We start from the raw sequence: 20,516 nt of genomic DNA, 5'->3' as shown, positions 1-20,516 counted from the left end.
CCAGCTTCCCCAGTGCTGGCCAGGAGCCTCGGCGGGACACCAGGCCGTGGAGCTCGGGCACTCTCCCAGAGCCCTGGCCCCTTGCACCTGGCTCCCGAGGTCCCACACAGCCACCCCACAGTCTCCAGGGACACACGGGGCCTGGCCCCACGCTCGGGGAGGCCAGGGCCGCCACGTTAAGTGTTAAATAGGATTTTCTACAAATATACAACATATAAAAACTGTTAAATATATAACTTTAGGCTTTGCAAAATACATTTAATGATCTCTTTCAAACAGTGTTACTTCCGTTCTCTTTAATTTGCTTTCTGGAGCTAAATGGCGTATCGCAGGAGGCAGCAGTCACGGGAGACCCAACATGCTCTTGGCAAGAACTGGATTATCCAACTATCAAAAATGGGGCTGTCGAAGAGGAGGCGTGTTGAACTGGTTAAAACAGAAAGTGATTTTAGTACGATAAAGTCGGTCTAAGCACAGAGACGGGAACGGCCCGTGTCCCCGGGGACCGTGCTGTCCGAGTGGGGGCCGTCGCCGGCCATGCCCGGGCCGGTGCCTGCAGGTGAGCTGTGGCGTCCTTCCGGCTGGCGCCATCTTCCTAGGGCGCACCGCGGCGATCGTGGGGCGGGGGCCTCCACCGCTGCCCGCTCTCTGCCGGGGCCACCAGCATGTCTCTGCCACCGCACCCCTCCCCCCGCCCCGCCATCCAGCCCGGGACTCTGACAGTGAGGGCGCGTCCACGTTAAAATAGATTTGCTCTTTGGTCTATTGAGTATACTGAAAGTATAAGAAAATAAAACAATTCAGACAGTCTGGGGCCCACGGAGAGGCGGCGTCTGCACCTGAGAGTCCTGGGACCGACCACGCGTCCAGGCTCATCTGGCGGGGCCGCAGCTCCTCCTCAGCCCCATCCTCGTCCTCCAGCTCCAAGGAGAGTGGCCGGCAAGGGAGGGCGCGGCCGGGCTCCACAGCCCTGTATTGCTTGTGCCCAGCGCCTCCACCTGTGCATCCACGTCCGGCCCTCCTGGGTTCGGTGGATCAGGCTCAGAATGCTGAGGACAGAGGCTGTCCTTGATGGGCCACGGGAAACAGTGGCTAGATGCAGGGAACAGGTGGAGTCCACCGAGGGCTGAGGGCCGGGGTCGAGGTGTGGACTCTCCAGGGAGCCAAGACCACTCCTGGAGCCCCTCAGGGCTGCGTTCGTCAGGAGACCTGTGGAGCAAAAAGAAGAGACCGTCAGCCCTGCGGCAGCCCAGAGCGAGCAAGGCACGTCCTGCCCCGCAGTCCACTGTCCCCAGCGCGGGCAGAACTCTGAGCTCAGGTGTGGGGGCACCAGCTCCTTCTGGCTGGAGGCAGGGTCGGCTCCAGCACTCAGGCTCCTGGGCAGTCCCCGGTCTTCTGTGGCGTGAAGTCACAAGGCCACACCTGTGCCTCCATCCTCAGCCTTCTCCCTGGGCCTCCCCCTGTCTCCTATAAGGACAGTTGTCATTGGATTTGTCACCTCAACTGGAGAGACCCAACTTCATCCCATCTGCAAAGACCCTGTTTCCACAGGAGGTTTGTCCACAGGTTCTGGGTGGAGGGCGACTTCGGAGGACACCGTTCAAACCACTGAGGTTTGAACACAGGAGTGTCCCCTTTTCTTCCCTCACACCCTGAGTGGCGTGTGCCATCCCCCCAGTGCCCGAGTCGGCTGCCTGGCCTCAGCTCTGTCCCCACCCTCTGCTTCCCACAGCCCCACGCGTGTCCCCACAGGGCGGGCAGCCTGTGCTGCCCTGTCACAGGTCCCTGGGTCAGGCTGTCTAGGGCCCACCCTCCATGGCTGTCCCAGTCAGCATCAGTCACCCTCCCCAGAGGGTCAGGCCTTCCTAACTGCATTCATCTAGGTACCAAGCCACATAGTCGCTTGTCCACAGAAGCCTTGGGTGAGTAAGAAGCAGGAGCCACCAGCGTCCACACCCGGACATGTCCTGCCTTTGTTCCTCCCACGCATTCGCCAGGTGAGTGGCCTGGCAGGTGGGGTGAACACAGCATGCGCCTGAATGCTTTGGCAGCACTTCCTATGGTGGCTCGAGGCGGGTGACAAACATGTCCATGGGGGGGGACTTGGGTGGCCCGTCATAGTTCCTCTCCTGCACGCTGGTGGGCGGCCCCAGTGCCAGGGCTTCCGGTGCTTCCTGCTCACCCGGCACCACCGCAGGCTGCCCACGGGGACTTACAACTTTCTCAGATTTGAGAGGCCAAGTGGCTTTCGCACGGCTCCTCTTCACCTTCTGAGTTTGAGAAGTGGGAAAGTAGGGCTTCCTGGTGCTGCTCAAGAGTCATCCTGGGGACGTCTCACAGCGATGGCTTCCTCGAGGCTTGGTTGTAGGTCTGTCCGCACAGTCTTGTGTCCAGGCAGGTGTCCTCAGCCTCAATCCCACCGCTGGACCTGCTGCCGTGTGGGTGTCTCAGCAGCCTCGCAGGGGAAGCCGGGTCCCCCAGGTGGGCAACAGGATCTCCTTGTCTGGGACGTGATGAAGAAGCCACCCGACTGTCCCCTGCTCAGCCATGAGAGACGCTCTCTCCTCATCCAAATCCTGCAGACACCATGGCAGGACCAGTCTGCCACACCAGGGAGCATGCTGCTCTGAATCCAGCTGAAGGTCCAGATGATCAGTAAGAGAGATGACAGGAGGGACAGCTGGAGACCCCAGGCCCCATGGACCCAGCATGGGACAAGGACGGCCAGTCACAGGAGGGAACTTGAGGACCAATCTGCAGCCGCCTGCCCCACTCGGGGACCTGGCTTCCTCCCTGGGGCCACTCCCCAAAGGGAAGAGCTCACCAGGTGCCCTGGCCCTGCCTCCTCCCCTGGCTGGTCCCGGACCAGGGAGGGGACAGCAGCTATGCCTCAGCTGACTTGTGAAACCCTCACCTCACGGTCTTGCCGTCCCAGGAAACGTCAAGTGCCCTGTCCTGGGTCCCTCTGCTCTTATGTCTGGGCAGCTGAGGGCACGGGGACAGGGCTGCCCAGTCCATGACACAGTGACAGGCCCCACCCCTATGAAGTCACATGCCCACTCTGGGTCGGTGTGTCCAGCGGCTCACAGCTTCTCAGGCTCTGTGACCTGAGCCCAGGAGAGCCCAGACACAAGTGTGGTGGGCACCTTCCTTCCTGTGCCCCACGCGTGTCTCCTGCTGGTGTGGTTCAGCCGTGTCTCTGCCCAGGGGTCCCCCAGGATCGCACGGCAGGCGAGGTGGGGAGAACAGAGTCTCCAGTCCACACCTGAGCCATCTGGCAGATCGCTGGGACCACGTCAGTTTGAGGGCTGAGCTTGGGAATCGGAGCCTGGCCCGGACACCTGCAGGCCCTTCCTGGTGGTCAGGACTTGGGGATGCCCCAACCTGGTGTGCTTGGTACTCATGGCCAGAAGCTGTCCTCAGGCCCTGTGAGGCTCAGTTTCCTCACCTGTACCGGGGAACAGGAAGGTCCGCCCTCTTCAACAAACAGGTCCTTTTTAAAGAAGACCACACAAGGAACAGCCCTGTTTGACTTCAGGAGCTCAGCGTAAGAAAGAGAATGCAAACCCTCCTGTTGTCTAAATACAAACACCTGTGGTGCTCAGCGCACAACAAAGAAGGGAAGGGAGGGATGGAGGGAAGGAGGGAAGGAGGGACGGAGGGACGGAGGGAGGGCTCCTGTTGGCTCTCCCACCCAGCCTGCAAGGCGGCCCTAACAGCACCCCAGCCCAGGCCTACACAGGGGCGTGGACCCTTCAGGTCTGGGGTCAGACTGCCCAGCGCCAAGGTGTGACAGGCTGGCTCTTCCTGGGGCCTCCCTGGGCTGTGGATGCCGTCTTGTCCTCACATGGCTACCCTCTGCTGGTCTGTGTCCTGGTCTCTCCTACAGGGACCCCAGTCCTGCTGGGTCAAGACTGCCCTAGTGACCTCATTGAATCTCACCACTTCCTTCAACTCATATTGCCCAAGCCGTCCCTTTGGGGGCTGGGGTTTCATCTGCAGAGTTTGGGGACACAGTGTGTCCCTGAGAGCTGCTTTCTGAAGGAGGACCTGCAGGACCTGAGGTGTGCTCGGGAGCTACAGAGTGGTTCTCCATCGCTCTCACGTGCTGCAGGAGCTGTGGAAGCCTCTCTTCTTCCCTGGGTGCCCAGGGTGCTGGGGACCCCTGCGGAGACTGCACAGTGCCCAGACGGCAGGGCCTGCTGGAGGGTCACTCCAGGTTCTCAGGGTGGGGACCGAGACGGGGAAGATGGGGCTTGGATGCCACCAGCTGGGAAGTGTCACTGAGTCACACCTCCTGGAGTCTGGGCGTCCCCCCACGCTGCAAGATGGGGAGGGCGGTGGGGAGGGCGGTGGGGAGGCCGGGAGGGTCCGAGAGGCCAGAGGGCCTCACAGACACTGCATCTTGGGTTCCTTTCCCCGGTGTCCTGTTGGCTGAGGTGACCCGTGGACACAAGCTCTGGCTCAGGTGGGGACGAGTGTCCGCTTCCCAGGCCATCCTGCTGCGCTGCCCACCAGCATCCTCGGAGACAGTGGTCCACTCTGCAGCTCCCGAGCACACCTCAGCCCCGTGGAGCGGGCTTGTGAGTGAGCTGCTGGCCCTGCGAGCCCAGGACGCAGCCGCGCCCATGTCCTGCTCTGTGGGGGCTGTCCCCAGGATGGCCAAAGCCGTGCTGTGCCAGCCTCCTGCGACCGCTCTGAAGGTCTTCAGCCCCGTAGCCTCGAACCAGGCACACCGGCAGCTGGGCTCTGGGCAGAGGCTGAAATGGTCTCACGGAGCACACGCCAGGGGCAGGCAGGGCTGGCTCCTCCGCGGTGGGCGACATCCGGGCCAGGGCTCTGTCCTTGGCTGGCAGATGGCCATCTCCCATGTCTTTATACCCCTGACCTCTCTGTCCTTCTGAGTCTGCATTTCTCCGTGGGACAAAGGCCTGCCCTAGGCCAGCAGGACTGTGTATTAACTGGACACCTTCAAGGACCCTATGTCCACATACGGCTCCATTCTGAGGTCCTGGTGCTGGTGCCACCTCACATGAGTCTGGGCGGGAGAACAAGCTCCCCACAGGTGGCCTGAGCCATGTCGTCCAGCCTCTGTGTCTGACTGAGGCTCCTGGGAGGCGGCTGAGGATGGCTGTTTATCTGCTTCTGGGCAGACAGGCCCCCCGTCACCCTGCAGGGTCACTTCAGGGCAGCTCCTCACTGTGCTGACCACAGATCTCTGGGGACCAGAGCTGGCCCCTGCCCAGCCAGGGCAGAAGGTCTTCCAACCTCTGGGGACATGAGAGAGCTCCAGTGCTGGGCTGTCCAGGGGACCCGAGCCCTTGGGGGGGAAGCCGGGTCTTTCCTGCAGAGACCAGCAGAGGACATGACGTGGCCAGGACCTGGCCGCACTGCAGCGTCACAGCCTCCGGGTGGGTAAGGTCTGCAGGTCCTGGAGGGGGAGGGGGTTCAGAGGCATCTCCACCTGGGGCACGTAGGTGCCCATGTGAGCAAAGTCCCTCACAGGGGACCACTGACCACCACTGGCCGCCCACCTGGCTCTCCGCACTCCAAGGCCCTAGAGGACTGCAGTCCACCGGCTCCTCCCGGTCCAGCCCCGTCTACCCTCCAAGGTGCTGCTGTCCAGCGTAGCTAGGCTGGGCTCAGACGAGGTCTGAGCCACCCACTGCCCTGGATCCTCCTCACAAAGGCCTTCGTTCGAATCCCCCGTTGGCTCGCACCACGGTGCTCCTGTGACCAGGGACAAGTCAGCTGACTGAGCCCGGCAGGACCCGGATGCTGAACCACATGGAGGCCCAACACCCAGATCTCAGGCTGCCTGGACGGCTCGCAACCTCAAGAGACCCACAACCCTGTGGGGACACGTGCAGTGTGCAGGCAGAGGCGAAGCTGGCCACAGAGCCTACGTGGCCTTGTGATGGGTGGGCCGGGTACTGTGTGCGATAGACTGAGCAAGGGTAGAGGAGAGTTTGGGACAGCAGTGCCGAGGGCCACCAGAGCAGTGGTCACCACGGCTCTGCAGTGTAGGGAGCAGGGTGGGCATGCACCTTCGGTGTGCTTCCCGGGCCACCCTTCGAGGCCATGCTGGGCCACCCTCCTGTGCATCCAGGCTCAGTGGGTCACGCTGGGCCAGCCGACCTGAGTCTGCCCAGGCTGAGCTGCAGGCCCTTCACTGAGCCAGCTCTGAAGCCACATGGCCGCCTCATCCTGCCACGTGAAGGGGGAGGCAGGGGCTGCAGGGAGCAGACCCACGGATGGGGCGCTGGGCCACCCCAGCCAGGGACAGCTCCTTCCCCACCCTGTAGCCTCTGCTCAGTAAGCAGCAGGAGTGGCCAAAACTGCCTGCATCTGGGAGGGGCAGATGATGACCCTGGGCACCCGAGGGACCTGGGTCTGGTGGCTCTGTGCGTCCCTAAAGCCACATGGCCAAAGGGTGAGGCCAGGTCAGGACTCAGCTCTGTCTGCCCCAGGCCAGGCTCTGTGGCCACCCTGGCACCCGCCACAGTCACAGCCACACCTCCTGCTTGGGCTGTGCTGGGGGCTGGAGGTGGGCCTCCTCTCGGGGGTTCTCAGCCCCACCCTCCCAAGCTCAGGGAGGGGGCCAGCTGACCGGCTTCTCGCTGTGCTGAGAACAGGCCACACAGCCAGAGGCACTCACCTATGCAGGTGGACCTGGACAGTGGGCGAGTTTTCAGGAGCCGTAAGTCAGGGCTAACGGGACGCCCCGCAGAGCAGACCCTGCGTGGCCCCAGGATGGAGGACAGGTGCAGAGGCGGCTGCAGCGCCAGGGCTCCAGCTGACCAGCGCTGGCCAAGGGTGAGGCTGCAGCCACAGATCAGAGTCATAAAGCCCTGAACCAGAGAACAAGGAAGCATGTGTCCAACCCGTCAGGACAGGGGTGGGAGGAGGCAGGTGGTGACAGGAGGAGACCCGGGTGAGCCCGAGGATGGACTGACGGAGCACCCCGTGCCCCACCCCCAGATCTGTCCTGTGGGTGCTGGTAAGTGGTGAACCTGAGCAGCGAGCCGAGGAGCAGACACCACGTCTGGACCAGCCCAGCAGACTTCTAACCTGTCTCAGCCCTTACACGGCCTCCTATTCAGCCCATCCTGGAGGACGGAGGGCTTGGACACCCATGTTCCCAGGCAGGGGGCAGTACTGTCCCCTAACCTGTCGTGATGTCAATGAATGTGGACAGGAAGTGATTGTGCAGCCCTCCTGTGCCATGAGGAAACAAGCTGAGAAATAAAGTGGGGTCAGCCAGGGTCTTGTGGCGGGAGTCGTGCACTCTCTCACTTAGCTTCATAGAAAGAACCAGACTGGAGACTCATTATTTTAAATCAATAGGCTACAAGAAGGTGTGTGTGTGTGTGTGTGTGTGTGTGTGTGTGTGTGTGTGTGTGTTGGCTAAATTGTCTAGATTTCATTTCTAAAAACAGCCCAGACTCTTCTTGGACTTGAACTTGGGAAATGAGGCTCCCGTCTTTGCATGCCTTATTTCCCCTGGCTTGCAGCTGTCTTCTCAGGATTTGCCTGGAGCAGGACTTCCTGGAACCCTGTAGAGGCAGGGCCCAGCATGGGAGCAGTTCTCCGGAGTGGACACCGCGGCTGCTCTTTGCTATTTGCATTGGGCTGAGATGACCAATGACTGTGCTTCTTCCTTTTTGGGGAATCAAACAAAAAAACCAGGTCCATGTTTTGGGTCACCGCGCTAGAACCCAGCCTGATCCTGATGAGGGGTGGCTTGCCTTGCAAGTGCTGGCCAAGGAGGAGAGGTGGTGGAGAAAGTAGGCCATCAGGGACAGCCACACTGGGCTTCGGGCTCCAAGCAGTGAGGCTAGGAGGCCATGGGGGGCCTCTGATGGTGTGAGAGAAGACCCACGGTGGCCATCGATGGCTGACCGGGATGGCTGTTGATCCTCCTGACCGGGGCATTCTAGCTGCCCCAGGTCTGAGCCCTCAGCCAGCCTTGACCGTTGCCAGACGGCAGAAGCTCCAGCACGGCTGGCCACGGTGGGCAGCAGGTGGCACCCACCCACGGTGCTCCAGGGTCCTGGTGTGAGCTCGAGTGGACACGGGGCGTAGGAGCGTTGGGGTGGCACACGGGGTGGATGGGCACACAGATCTTCCGGCGGCCGCCCTGGTGGGCTTAGTCAGCTGGGGCCCGGCGTGGTCCATGGCTGCTCGCTGGGGCCTCCTGCATGCCTCCTCTCTCACTGCCCCTCCACATGGCCTTGGGCCCTGCCTCAGCCACCCCTGCGCCACCCCTGGGCCCTGGCTGTGACTGGGGGGTCCCCACAGCCGCACTCTGTCACCACAGCTCTCCTGGCCTGAGCCCCCCTTTCCTCCTTCCCGCTTGGCTGAGCTGGCCCGAGAGGCCCTGCAGCCTGCAGCCAGGAAGAGGCCACGCCTCTCCTGGGCCTTCCCTCCACCACCCAGCCTGCCGACCTCATCCCCTCTGCCCCACTCAGTGTGGCCTGGTGCTGCTGGTGGGTGAGGGGTCAAGAGGCATGTGGGACCAGCTCTGGGTTGGCCCCTCCTGGCCAGGGGCTCTAGGAAAGGGCCTCAGCCCCAGCCTCTGGGTCTACACAGCCAGAGGCCTTTGGGAGTTTTCCTGGAAGCCCAGCTTCCCCCCGACCCCGGACGAGAGGGCACAGGCAGGTATGTCCTTTGCCCAAGCCGTCCAGGGCCCTGCACTGTCCTCTGCAGGCCTGTGCCACGAGGGTCTGCCCTCCTCCGTGGCCTGCCTTCTCTCCTCCGTGGCCAGCACTTGCCTGAGTGCCCCTGGGGAGCCTGGTCTCCTAGATCCCAAGCTGCTCCCCTGGGTCACCTCCAGGGGAGGGTTTGCAAGGAGGCTCCCCAAGCCAGTGACCAGCTCTGGGGAGCCCTCGGTGGGCACCCGCGGCCTACTCGGGCACAGCCCCAACCCAGAGCCCCCCACAGCTCCCAGGGAGGCCGACCTCCTTCCTGCACAGAGTGCACAGCACCCACCCATGGGCTAGCAACAGGGGGCAGCAGCCGGCCCCTAGGCCACCCATGAGGTGAGAGACGGAGATGGCTCTGAACCTAGAGGGATCTGATTCTCTCTGTTCTCACTTCGCCTTTTAAAACCAGGAAGGAGCACCCAGAGGTGCCCGCACCCGAGTCGAGGTGGAACCCTGCTCAGTGGAGTCTGCTGAAGGCGGGGCGGTCATCTTGGTGGCAGGGCGTTGGGCTGGCTCCTTGACCTCTGCCCCAGGGCCACTCCCCCTTTAGAGCAAAGAACTTCCTCCTGTAGTGCAGGACACGGAGTCCCACGTGGGAGGGAGACCCAGCCAGGGCTCAGGGTTCCACACTATATCAGCTTGATGATGGAGGAGCCTCATGGCCAGGGAGGTGGGCAGTGTCCAGAAGCAGTGAGGGCTGCCAGCCAGGGGCCAGCAAGTCAGTGGCCCCAGCCCTCCCCCCGCAGGGACGGATTCTGGGCCTGGAAGAGGGCTCCTCCCACCTGAGGCAAGTCCTGGCCACCACCCGGATTTCATGCTGGTGAGACACTGGGCAGAGCCGCTGACCACAGAACGGAGCCATCCCTAGGCCTGTGGACTTGCCATACAGCAAGAGAAAACGATGCACCTGACACCCTGCCTGGGAAAGCTGGCTTTGGTATGTTTAGACTGAAATCAGAATTTTAAGATGATTCAGGGGTGAGAGCAGGTCCACCTCCAGCGTTGGCTGCCTGTCTCAATCCAGAAACTGACCACCTGTGCAGATGGGCTCCGAGGAACCCACGGTGCAGCGCACCTCCCCATGAGGACTTCTGGCCCCAGGAGGAGGACCAGGACCCACAGCAGAAGGTCCTGGGGCTGAGCCTGGGGCCAAGGTGGGCAGAGGTGAGGGCAGCCAGGCAGGCTGTGGAGCACAGGTGTGGGAGTGACCTCCTCTGTCCTGTGTCCTGCGCTGCAGGGAGGGGAAGAGGAGAGCACCCTGTGTGTGTGCCTGGGTGCCCAGGGTCTGGCCTTGACCTTGGCACTCTGCAGTCTATAGGACCGTGTACCTGAGGTCTGTGCCCCTGCTCTGAGTCCAGCCTAGACTTTCGGGACTTTCTCGGGTCCCTTCACTCTCATTAAGCCTCCTCCCCAGGCCGCCACCGTGTGGTCCTCAGTGCATCCACCCGGGAGCACCAGATCATCCCCTCCTCCTCAGCTGCTGGACAGGAGGCCACACAGGCACATCCTGCAGACAGGGTGGGCAGCCCTGAGCCTGGCGGCCACCAGATCCCTCCAGCACTCACCTGCCACTCAGAAGGTGGCCTCCTGATGCCCCCTCACTGGCTCCTGGCTCAGAGTAGAGGCTGCGAGTGCCCCTTGATCCCAGGGAGGCTGGACCTGCAGCTTCCCCGAGGCAGGCTGGGGCCAGCTGGCCTGCCCACTTCACCCTGCACACTGTGCTCTGCTCTCCCCACCTCTGACCTTGGGACTGCAGCCCCTGTGCTGGCCACAGAGAGTGGGCGGGCGGGTGGAGCTGCCCTCTGGCCTGGGGAGGCGGCACCAGCTCAGCCCAGCAGTCAGCCTGCAGCTCTCTGGAGCAGCCGACCCCCAGCCTCCGGGCAGCTCACCAGCGTGCGGAGGGGCTGGGGGCGGGCGGCTGTTCAAAGGAGCCTTGGCAGGGAAGGACACAGCTCTGTGGCCCCGGATCATTCCCTTTCTGTCCCCAGTCCTGCTGCGGCTTTGAAGTCCCCGTCACTTTTGCCAGCACTAATCCAGCGCAGCGTGTGGCCCTCCCTGCTGGCCCCAACGACGAGACCCGGCGGGCATCACAGAGGACAACCGCAGCGGCCGGGCCAGCAGCAGCCCACAGAGGGTGCATCCAAGTTCACAGGCGGCTGTGATCAGGGGACTTGAAATGACAGAGCGGACATCAGAGGCCCTCCCACTGTGGCACCTCGGTGCCTGCTGTTGCCAGGGCTGCCCAACGGTGGGGGGCATCCTGCTTCTGAAGCTCAATGTCCTCCCACCTGAGGGCAAGTCCATGGCCACTCCATGTCCAACTTCTACTAGCTTCCTGGGCCCTTCTCACATCCTACATCCTGTGTCCACTCTAAGAATACATGGTCACTGGCAGGTGGTCACCTCTGTGTGGGCCAGTGTTGGGGCTGAGAGGAGCTCAGCAGCAGAGGGTGTGTTGGTCCCGCCAGGCTAGCCCCTTGCCACTGCTGTCCATCAGAGGTGGTCCCCGAGTCCGGGCGGAGGCTTGGGCAAGGCCTTTGGAAGAGGGGGTGTCTGCACACCTGCTCATAGAGTCACTGGGCTACAGATCACCCCTCCACTCGGCCACTTGCAGTGTCCACCAGGGCTCTTGATGCATTTGGAGTCAGGCAACTTTACTGCGGTCAGCGTAGAACATCGGCATCTCCCCAGCCATGGACCCGCCCCCTCTCTGCCCCGATCACCCCCGTCTGCTGTCCCTGCTGGCCACTCATTCCTGGCTTTCCACCTAGATGGCATCACAGGACGTGGGCAGTGCACCCACGGCCTTCTCTGGGCACAGCCTCCTGGAAGTCCATCTGTGTGGGGGTGTGGGTCAGTGCTGCGCTCCTTTCGTGACCGAAAGATGGACCGCAACAGACAGCGTTGGAACTGTTGGTCTCCGCCTGAGGACCCCTGGGTGTGTCCACTCTGGCTGCTGGGGACAATGCCACCGCAATGGACAAGTGCAGGTTCTAATGCAGGCTGCTTCTGCTCCTCAGGTGATGGACGCAAGGCATGGTGATGCCAGGTTCCATGGCCACTCCATGTCCACCTTCTGAGCCATGGCCACACTGTCTTCACAGCAGCTTGTCAAAGTGTTTCTGGTTCTTTTGATGGACACTGCCTGAGGGCCTTCCAGAAGGACCGACAGCCTAAGGGTCACTGACGTCTTCTAGAAGCCTTCAAAAGGAAGTAGGTGAAATGACCAGGGCCCAAAGGAACCCTGGTGGGGCCCGTCTGCGGCCCTGGCTGCCCTCGGGTGGCCGCCTCACCCTCCTTGGGCACCCCGTTTGCAGTTTTAGGGCCTGTCTGCTCAGGCGCCTCCTGCCCAACCAGCAGGTGGGAGAAGTGCTCACAGACACGGCCCCGACTACTGTCCAGTGTGGGACAGTTCCATTGCCCCTCTCCGACTGCAGGTCGGTGGACAGCAGGAGGTACTCAGCAGAGAGCGGGCTTCAGATTTTGGCTTTTCCCTGTGGTGCAGGGCAGGGAACCCGGTGCCTTGTGCACGCTAGGCAAGCGCTCTGCCACCGCGCCGCACCCAGCCCAGGGCGGGCTGGGCACTCTCTCCAGATGGGGGCAACAGCTCCCAGAGCCCGGGGACCACAGGGGAACAGCAGCACCCATGGCATGCTGCGCTGCTGAGTGGGACGCGTGGCAGGACAGTGCTTTCAGGACATGCCCAGCTCCGCTGTTCCCATGGGGACGGTGCCCGGTTCACAGTGTCAACTTCTCAGGCTGGATCTGGGCTGGCAGCCTCCACCCCTGAAGTTGACTGAAGAGTCCCGACGCCTTCTCCTCACGTCGGTCTCTGTCAGTTAATCCCTAGGGAATTCAGGTCAGAGACGGTGCAAGGCAAGAAAGCAACCTGGATTTCCCCCAGATACAAAGCCACTGTCCCTGGCCCTTGCTGCAGGCTCCGAAGGCACCCCGAGTCAGCACCTTCGAACACCCCTCTCAGCTGGGCCACTTGGTGTGTTGCACAGGTCAGAAAACCATAAGAGCTTGACACGTTTCAGCTTCTAATTGTGTCCAGGGGACTCTGCTAGGCACTGTCCTTGCCTTATCTCGTGAGAAGGACAAGGGACACCACCAGAGCTCAGGCCCATCAGGCCCCAAACCCGAGCCCAGCGGCCACCAGGCGCCTCCCTGGCCTCCTGCTTCTCCTGTCTAGCACGGGGCGTGGGCACTGCTGAGCGGAACACTGCTGAGTGTGGACCCTGGAGAGACCTCTGTTCCAGAGCCCTCTCAGGCCCGGACTGAAGCAGGCCCCGAGGTAAACAGTGAAATCACTTGACAAGTTCCAGAATCTTGCTGGAAATTGGGTGGGAATTTTAGTTAGTCTAAAAATCAATGTTTGAAAGAACAGACAACAGCGGCCTGTACCAGCGACCTCATCAGCGTCCCTGACACCTGCAGCCACTGGCTCCTCCAGGGAAGGGCTTGTGCTCGCGGGGGGGGGGGGGGGGGGGGGGGGGGGGGGGGGCGGACAGCTAGTCTACGTTTTCTGCTGTGAGGAGCAGAGTTCTCCCTTCTCTCCCTCATTCAACGTGTTGAATTAAGCCAGTGCCATTCCTGGCCCTATTTGCTTGGAGGTGAGGGACTTCTCCAAGTGTATGCGGGCAAGTCCCCTCCTAAGGCCCCCTGCAGAGCTCCAGGTGCCCCCCCCCCCACCCGGCCCCTGCCACCCAGGGCACCAGTTGTCTGGCTGCTGCCTTCAGCTGCAGGCACGTGGGCTGACATCGTGTGGCAGCCACGGTGGGCCTCAGAGGGCCCTCCAGCCCCAAGTCCCACTTTCTGGGCCGTCCCTCCTGCCTTGCCACTGCTCAGCTGTGCCACTGCAGGGTGAGGCATGAGCCCTGAGGTCACCCTCCCCAGGCTCTGTTTATAAGAACAGGGGGTTCTGCCTTTGTCCCACGGGCTGCTGCTGGCCCAGTCCAGGGACCGCAGAGGGTGTTTGTACCCACACATGCCTTAAAGTCGAACGCAGAGACGGCCTTCGGGTGCCCTCCTGGTCCAGCTGAACAAACTCTAGGTTTTTAAGGTGTCTCAGCTGACCCTGTGGGCTCCACAGCACCTGTGCACCTCACCTGTGAGGAATGCACCTGCTTCTCAGGCAGGCAATTGCATTTCTGGCATGTCCTGAAAGCGCCAGCAGTGGGGACTGTGGCATCCCGGCCCGGGCTGGCTGGGCCTGCAGCACAAGGAGGGCTTTGGTCTCGCCGGACACTGGGCGCCAGGGAGGGCCCGACGCCCCCTCCCCACCACGTCAGGTGAGTCATTTCTTGCTGGGCGGGCACCGGGAGCCGCTGCCCTCCTCAGCAGCTCTTTCCTTGAGCTCCTGAAAGGGTGGGCATTCTGTCTGTGCTGAGGGTTAGACACGGGGTGACTCCCAAGCCCGAGTGTGAGACGAGCGGGAGTTTAGACGGAGGTGACTGGTCGTGAGGCCTTTGCCCCCTGACGTGGACTAACTGGGTGGTAACTGCAGGCAGGGGGCTGTCACTGGAGGAGGGGGGTCACTTGGGCGTGGCTCTGGGGGTGCAGACTTTGTCCCTAGGCTTCCTGGTGTGCTGTTGTGGGCGGTTTCCCTCCACCACACTCGGCCATGATGTTCTGCCTCACCTCAGGCCCCGAGCAACGAGGGTGGCCCTCAACAGACGGAGACCTCTGAAACTGGGAGCCCCAGTAAACTCTCCCCTGAAGATCATGGTTGTCGGGTCTTTGGATCACAGCAGCAAAAAAGCTGGTGGAAGCCACCTGATTTGAAATATTAAGATGGATTTTCATTTTTTATCTAAAGTCTCCTGCAGAACTCAGGGTGCTGACTCCATGCAGGTGTGGGGGTGCACGTCCCATTCAACACCTGCCACCAGGAGTCCCCAGCAGTGTCTGCATGGGGCACCTGGGGCATCCAGCAGTCAGACCCCAGAGTCTTCGAGGAAAGCGGTGACCTTGCTGGTGGCTTTCCACCTGTGGGGACGCCGGGCATCAGGGCTTCCCCAGCTGCCGGAGGGAACTGGACCTTCTCCACGTTTCTGGGTATGTGCTAAATATTTTAAAGGATGTGCTTATCAAACCATTTCACTCTGGAAATTTTACTGGAGAATATTAACATTTTTCTACTCCTTCAGTTATTTTTAGCAACTTTCTCTTTAGAAAAATCATGTTATTTAATGGAAATGTCCAGATTTAGAGATGAATACACTGGGAAGGCTCGCACTTCTGAATAGCTGAAGACCCTGTCTGTGCTGCGAATTTCCCTTCGTCCTTTAGGGTCTATTTTCTGCCCTTAAAAAATTAAAGAGTTTAAAAGAAGCACATTTTACAGGCTTGGCAACGATGCCATGATCAGTTGTAAGAATGTCTCTTCCAGGTTTATGACTGTTTCTTTCCATCCCCAGTAGCTACCCTCTCCTCTTTGGGGGGTTGAGGTCGCCTAAGTTAGGGTCTTTAGTTTCCTCATCTCTGATCTGAACGTCAAGGCTGTAAGTGCTCTGTGGGCCTCACACACCGCAGACCAGGTGTGAGGCCGAGCCTTTCGCGGCTCACACAGCAACACCACGAGCCACCTCTGTGCATGTGGCCCAGGCCCTGCCCTGGGAGCCGTGAGACAGCCCTGCAGGTGCCAGCCTGCCCTGGCACGCCCCCTGTGGCTCACGTAGAAACGGAGGCACGGGTGTGGGGTGTCCAGGGACAGGGGCTGGACGCAGCTGCCTGCCTGGCCACACGCAGCAGACAATGGTGTCACCCCGGTCCCCTGCCCAACCGAGGTGCAGGTGCAGACGTAGCACTGTGACTGAGGAGGCCGGGGCCTGCCGAGGGAGGCTGGATTCATGTCACGGCGTGTGGGCATTTCTGTAGAGATTTCAGAAATGACGGTCAACTGGAAACAGTCCTGCGTGCACGCCCCGGTTTCCATATGCAACCGCAAATTCAACCTAGGGGGCGTTTGTTCTTAAGACCTGCACCTGACTGCTTTCATTGCCGTTATTCATGGTACGTACTTGATCTTCCCTCTGATTTGAGAGTTCTTTAACTTCCAAACGAAAAGCGGCGTTTCCGATTGCTTCACTTGTGATTGGTTAGGGTGACACCTGCTGTGCCGCGCAGGGCAGGGGGTGCCCAGTGGGACTCGGAGGCTGCTCTCATTTCCGTTTGGACTGCAACGTATCATCAGTGTGTCAGCAGGGAGCTATCGGTATGTGACATCAGTGTGTTCTGTATCCATGTATCAGTGAGCTACTGCTACCAACGTGGGACAGTGTCAGCTCTGTGTCAATGTCAGCAACTAAAGAAATGTGATATCATCATGTTCCACATAAATAATTGCGGTAAGTCGCTGTATCAATATGTGACATTCTGTGTCAATTCAAAGCATTTTACTTCTTGATTTCCTTCTGACGGCATATTTTGGTATGTTTACTAGGATTTCTTTCAACCTTACTGTTTGTAGGCGTGCCCATCGAAGGCAGCGCCTCCTTGGCAACTTTGAACCCCTGAGTCGATGACCCTTGCCTTTTAATACAGGTGGCTAACCCCTCACACTTAGTGTCATCTCACTGCTGCTGGGAGTCTTCCTGGGCACCACGGGCCGGGCTGCTGCAGACTGAGTTCTCGAGTTCTGCAGTCTTTGCAAAGACAGTTCCATTCCTTTTCCCTCTGCGGTGCCTGAGCAGGAATTCAGGATCGCTTCCGTCAGTGGTGATAATAAGCCTGTTTCTCTAAGGACGCAATCTGTCATGGTTCCCCGTGGCCCACAACGAGACACAACGGGCCTTCTCATCCTGCTGCCATCCCTCTCCAGCGCCTCCATTAATTCACCCGAGGTCGTCGCCAGGCGGTTGGTGCAGGACAATCACCCTCCTCTGCAGTCCACCGAGTGGCCTGCTTCAGGGGTGGTGGACTCCATATTCACCCTGCGGCCAGAGTCGCAGGATCGTCGTAGCCCTCCACTTAGCTGGTATCAGTGGTGACCACTGATCTTCTTACGAGGGACCTTTCCGATCCGCAGCGCCTGACTTTGATGTCTCTCTTCACGGACTTGAGCGTGTCTCTTAGGTACTTTTTCAGGAAAACTATGCAGATGGCGCACTCTCTAAATCCTTGCTAATCCTTCCAATTTATTCCTTTTGTCCAAACAACTAGAAATAGGCCTGGGTTCGCATCTCAAGCTGCTTTCCATCACGTCCCTGAAGGAGAGCCTCCCTCTGTCCTCCTGGCCCGGTCTCTGAGCTCAGTTGGCTGGTCCTTTGCCGGCTCTCCACAGCCTGCTCCTGGGTCCGCACTGCTTTACTCCAGGAACCCTGGAGAGTTATTACCCAGATTCCCTTCAAATTCCAAGATGTTCAAATTATGCTACGTATATGTACAAATATACCCCAAGGATTCACATATGCATAATTACAATGCACTAATTAAAATAACAATAATAATGATAGAAGAGAGATTGGGAGAGCGGAGCAAGTGGACTGGGGGAGGGAGGAGGGAGGACAAGGAGAGATGCTGGGGAAGGAGACTGATCAAATGATATTGTGTGCACGTAAGAATACGGCATAATGAATCCCACTGTTGGTGTAATTATAAGGCACCAAGAAAGATAAATGAAGAAATTTTAAAAATCTGAAACAAAAGAACTTGATAAGATTCACGGATGCCGAGTGAGATGTGAGACGCGGCGCCTTCGCTCTGTCCCTGAGCTCTCCTTCCGTTGGGGGAACTCGGGGGGGTCTTCTGCGGCACCTCTTTCAGCCGTCATCTCTCAGTCCCTGCCACCGCGGCTCCCTGGACGCACAGGACCCTCAGGGGGGACACCTGCCCCGCCCGGAGCCTACAGCCTGGGTTCCAATCCTTCCCAGTTTCCCAGGCTTGGCCCCACGTCACTGTTGGGTCTCCTGCGGTGACACTTCTGTTACCTGAGGCTCCAGTCCTCGTCCGGGTTCTCTTGTTTCGGGTGCCCTTGTCCTCGCCTGGCGTCTCCCCAGCACCCCGAGGTGCTTCCAGTCAGCAGCTCCCCAGGTTCTTGGTCCTGGCTCCTGCGTCGTCACCGCCATCTTGGCCTCACAGCGGCGTCTCCCAAGGCCGTCCTCCCGTCCCGCAAGGGGCTGCCTCCAGGGCTGCCTCTGCCCTCTGTCCTCCGCGCAGTGCCTCCTCCCGTGGCCGCGCTCCCATTCTTCAGGCTCCCGCCAGCTTCAGCCGCGATGCCTTCTAAGCAGGCAGAGGTCGAAGTCGGCCTGGGATCCACCAAGCCTGGCTGGGCGGCCTCCAGTGGGTGCAGGGGTCCCGCCCTCCCCAGGCTGGCCAGGGGCTGGCCAGGGGCTGGCCACACTCCGAGGCCCTGTCTTCCCATGATGCCCAACAGGCTTCTACCAGAGGAGGCGGCCCCGGCGATGGGCTCTTCCCCACTGGGAGGCCACGTTCCTGTCTGAGCTCGGGAGTTTTATGCTCTTTGGGGACCAGAGAACCCAATGGAAGAACACGGGCCCCGTGCCTGCCCGCGTCCTGCCCTCCTCCTGCTCCTCGGGCCCAGGCACGGGCAGCGAGTCCTCACGGCCAGGTTCAGAGGCCATGCTGGGTGCTGCTCCTGTGGGCAGTACACGCTGCGCCTCCCTCCTGAGGTCCGGACGCTGTTGGCGGTTCTTGTGTCCAGGACGCCTTCGAAGTGGGGAGCTTGGCAGAGGCCGAGGAGGGCACACTGAGCGTGCCGCCCTCCTAACGCAGAAGCCCACAGCTGGCCACTCCTCCAGAGGCTCAGCCCAGGAGCCTGCCCCCTCTCTCCAGACCCCAGAGAAGCCTGTCCGCTCTGCACAGTGGCGTGGCCATGATGCCACGATGCCACTCATCTCCGAACCCTCACCCATCAGCTGTCCGTGTGTCCTGCGGGAACCCAGAGCTACCTGGGGCCAGGCCTAGATGTGCAGGGCAGACCCAATCAGAACCGAACACGTGGGACTGCAGTAACGTGACCAGCGCGCCCTGCTGCCCGGCAGAGGCAGGTGGCCGTGCTCCATGCTGATGTGCCCTCGGGATGCCAGCCCTCCAGAGAATTCCGGGAGGCGCCCAGGAGGAAGGCCAGAGCTCCCCACAGAGACCTCCTCAATTCTCCATCAGTTCCCCTCCCCCGGTCCTGAGAGCCAGCTAGGCCAGCCTGGGGCACCGTCCCTCCTGCAGACAGGGAAACTGAAGCTCGGGAGGTGAGCACTTCCACAGGGTCACCTACCAGGAATGCAGAAGGACGGCCACTCCTCCAGGCTGGGGCACAATCAGATCTGACCAGGAAGTGCTATCGGGACCAAGGTACAGCCTAGAACGTGCCCCACCCCGGAAGGTCCAGCAGGGGCCACCTCAGAGGACGCACTGAGCTTGAGACCCAGGCTCCCTGCAGGGGTGGGTTCCCCAGGGAGGAAAGGAAAGGGGAGCGCGGGCAGGCCACCTCCCGGGCCTGTGTCTGGGGCTTAATGGGGAGCTGACATTTAAAGTAACTTGGATGGAGACAGAATTTCTTCTATTTCATTTTTAAAGACTGATCTTTACCAAATGTCTCTGCCAAATGCTGTATTTCATTCCACTGCGGAACACGGAAGCTGCCGGGAAGGGTGGTCGGGGCCTGCAGATCTGGCTGGGGCACATCTGGACACACCCGCTGCAGACGCCATGACAGACGGGAACCTGGGCATTAGGGACAGGCTGGTGGGCAGAGGCGGCCTTGGCTAACTTCCCCTCTTACATACCTGAGCTTAGTCTTCCCAGCCCAGCCGGGAAGGGTCTAGTTCACTTTATGAAAGAATAAATCCCTAAGCAGTTTCATCTGCGAGGCTAGAAGGACGCATCAAATACGGGAGGAAAACACGCTCAAGAGCCCTACCCACATCCCCATCAGGGGGCGCTGCCCACCGCCCCGGGTAAGGACTGCCGCCCGGGTAGACTGGCCCCTGGTTCTGGGCCTGGCTTCCAGGGGCAGTGCCCAGAGGCCCTTGCCGGAGGGGCTCCACCTGGGCATCTGACTCCACTGTGTGCAGGGAGACCTGGGTGTGCCAGAGGGCAACCCCAGGGGCTGGGGGAGACTCAGAGCAGATTTCTGGAACATTCTGGGACTGCCTTCCACAGCCTTCCTCTGGGGGAAGCCCACACCCAGGCAGGGGTTTTCAGAAACAGTCCTGGAGCAGAGGGACCTGTGGTGGCCTCACATCACACCCTGGGGTGGCCGGCAAGGCCGATGCCCACCCCGTCACTATGTCAGCACCGTGAGTCCTCAGAACCCCCAGGAAGGAGGGCACCAGAAACCTGCCCTGCTGCTTTGGTGGCCCCGTCACCAGGTTCCCCAGCACCAGGCTCCCCGCTAGCAGGCCCTGGGTCTCCTGGCTGCACCTGTGGGACACCAGAGGGTGGGGAGGGGAGGGCGCAGGCTGAAGTGGGGTGCCTGTGGACAGGCTGACCTTCGACCCAGCTGCCCGTGGTGCAGGGGCCAGAGCTCCAACTTCCCAGGCGCCCTTCTGACAGCAAGCCTCCTTCAAACTTTCCCAACGCAGCCTGCGGTGGGCGTCCAGGTGCTGGGCAGGCTGCTGCTCCCCTGTGTTGGCCCCATCATGGAAGGCTGGCCCCAAGTCATGGATTATGACAGCCTCGTTCCCACCCCCCCGGGCCAGCTTCCTTGAATTTCAACCATTTGCCACTTACACATTTAAGACAATTCACAGAACAACTGCTTTAAGGAAAATTGAGACTAATGCGGCACAATTACTGTAAATAGCGACCAGCATATAATGTCTCTTATTACCAAAAGTGTCCACAGAA

General features: G+C 60.6%; 1 protein-coding gene and 1 long non-coding RNA gene across 3 annotated transcripts in view; one reads left to right on the top strand and one right to left on the bottom strand.

The window, feature by feature from the left end:
• Positions 1 to 237: 237 nt before the first annotated feature.
• The window catches only part of Tafa5 (TAFA chemokine like family member 5), a 135,675-nt gene continuing 115,396 nt past the window's right edge, over positions 238 to 20,516 (bottom strand). The window contains exon 4 of the mRNA XM_076855498.2: positions 238 to 1,209. Within this exon, the coding sequence (XP_076711613.1) occupies positions 1,201 to 1,209 (9 nt within the window). The 3' untranslated portion in view covers positions 238 to 1,200. The remainder of the gene's footprint in view (positions 1,210 to 20,516) is intronic.
• LOC143397319 (uncharacterized) lies at positions 10,533 to 17,905 on the top strand. 2 transcript variants are annotated; one of them, XR_013155455.1, is made up of 5 exons: positions 10,533 to 11,725; positions 11,813 to 13,002; positions 13,843 to 15,722; positions 15,813 to 16,057; positions 16,254 to 17,905. It is a non-coding gene; the product is annotated as an uncharacterized LOC143397319 (long non-coding RNA). The 2 variants fall into 2 exon arrangements; XR_013091153.2 differs by having other exon boundaries at positions 10,533 to 13,002.

Source organism: Callospermophilus lateralis, chromosome 4, assembly GCF_048772815.1.
Source record: "Callospermophilus lateralis isolate mCalLat2 chromosome 4, mCalLat2.hap1, whole genome shotgun sequence".
Classification (NCBI taxonomy): Eukaryota; Metazoa; Chordata; class Mammalia; order Rodentia; family Sciuridae; genus Callospermophilus; species Callospermophilus lateralis.
The sequence above is the reverse complement of the archived record's forward strand: the minus strand, read 5'-3'. Positions and strand labels throughout refer to the sequence as shown.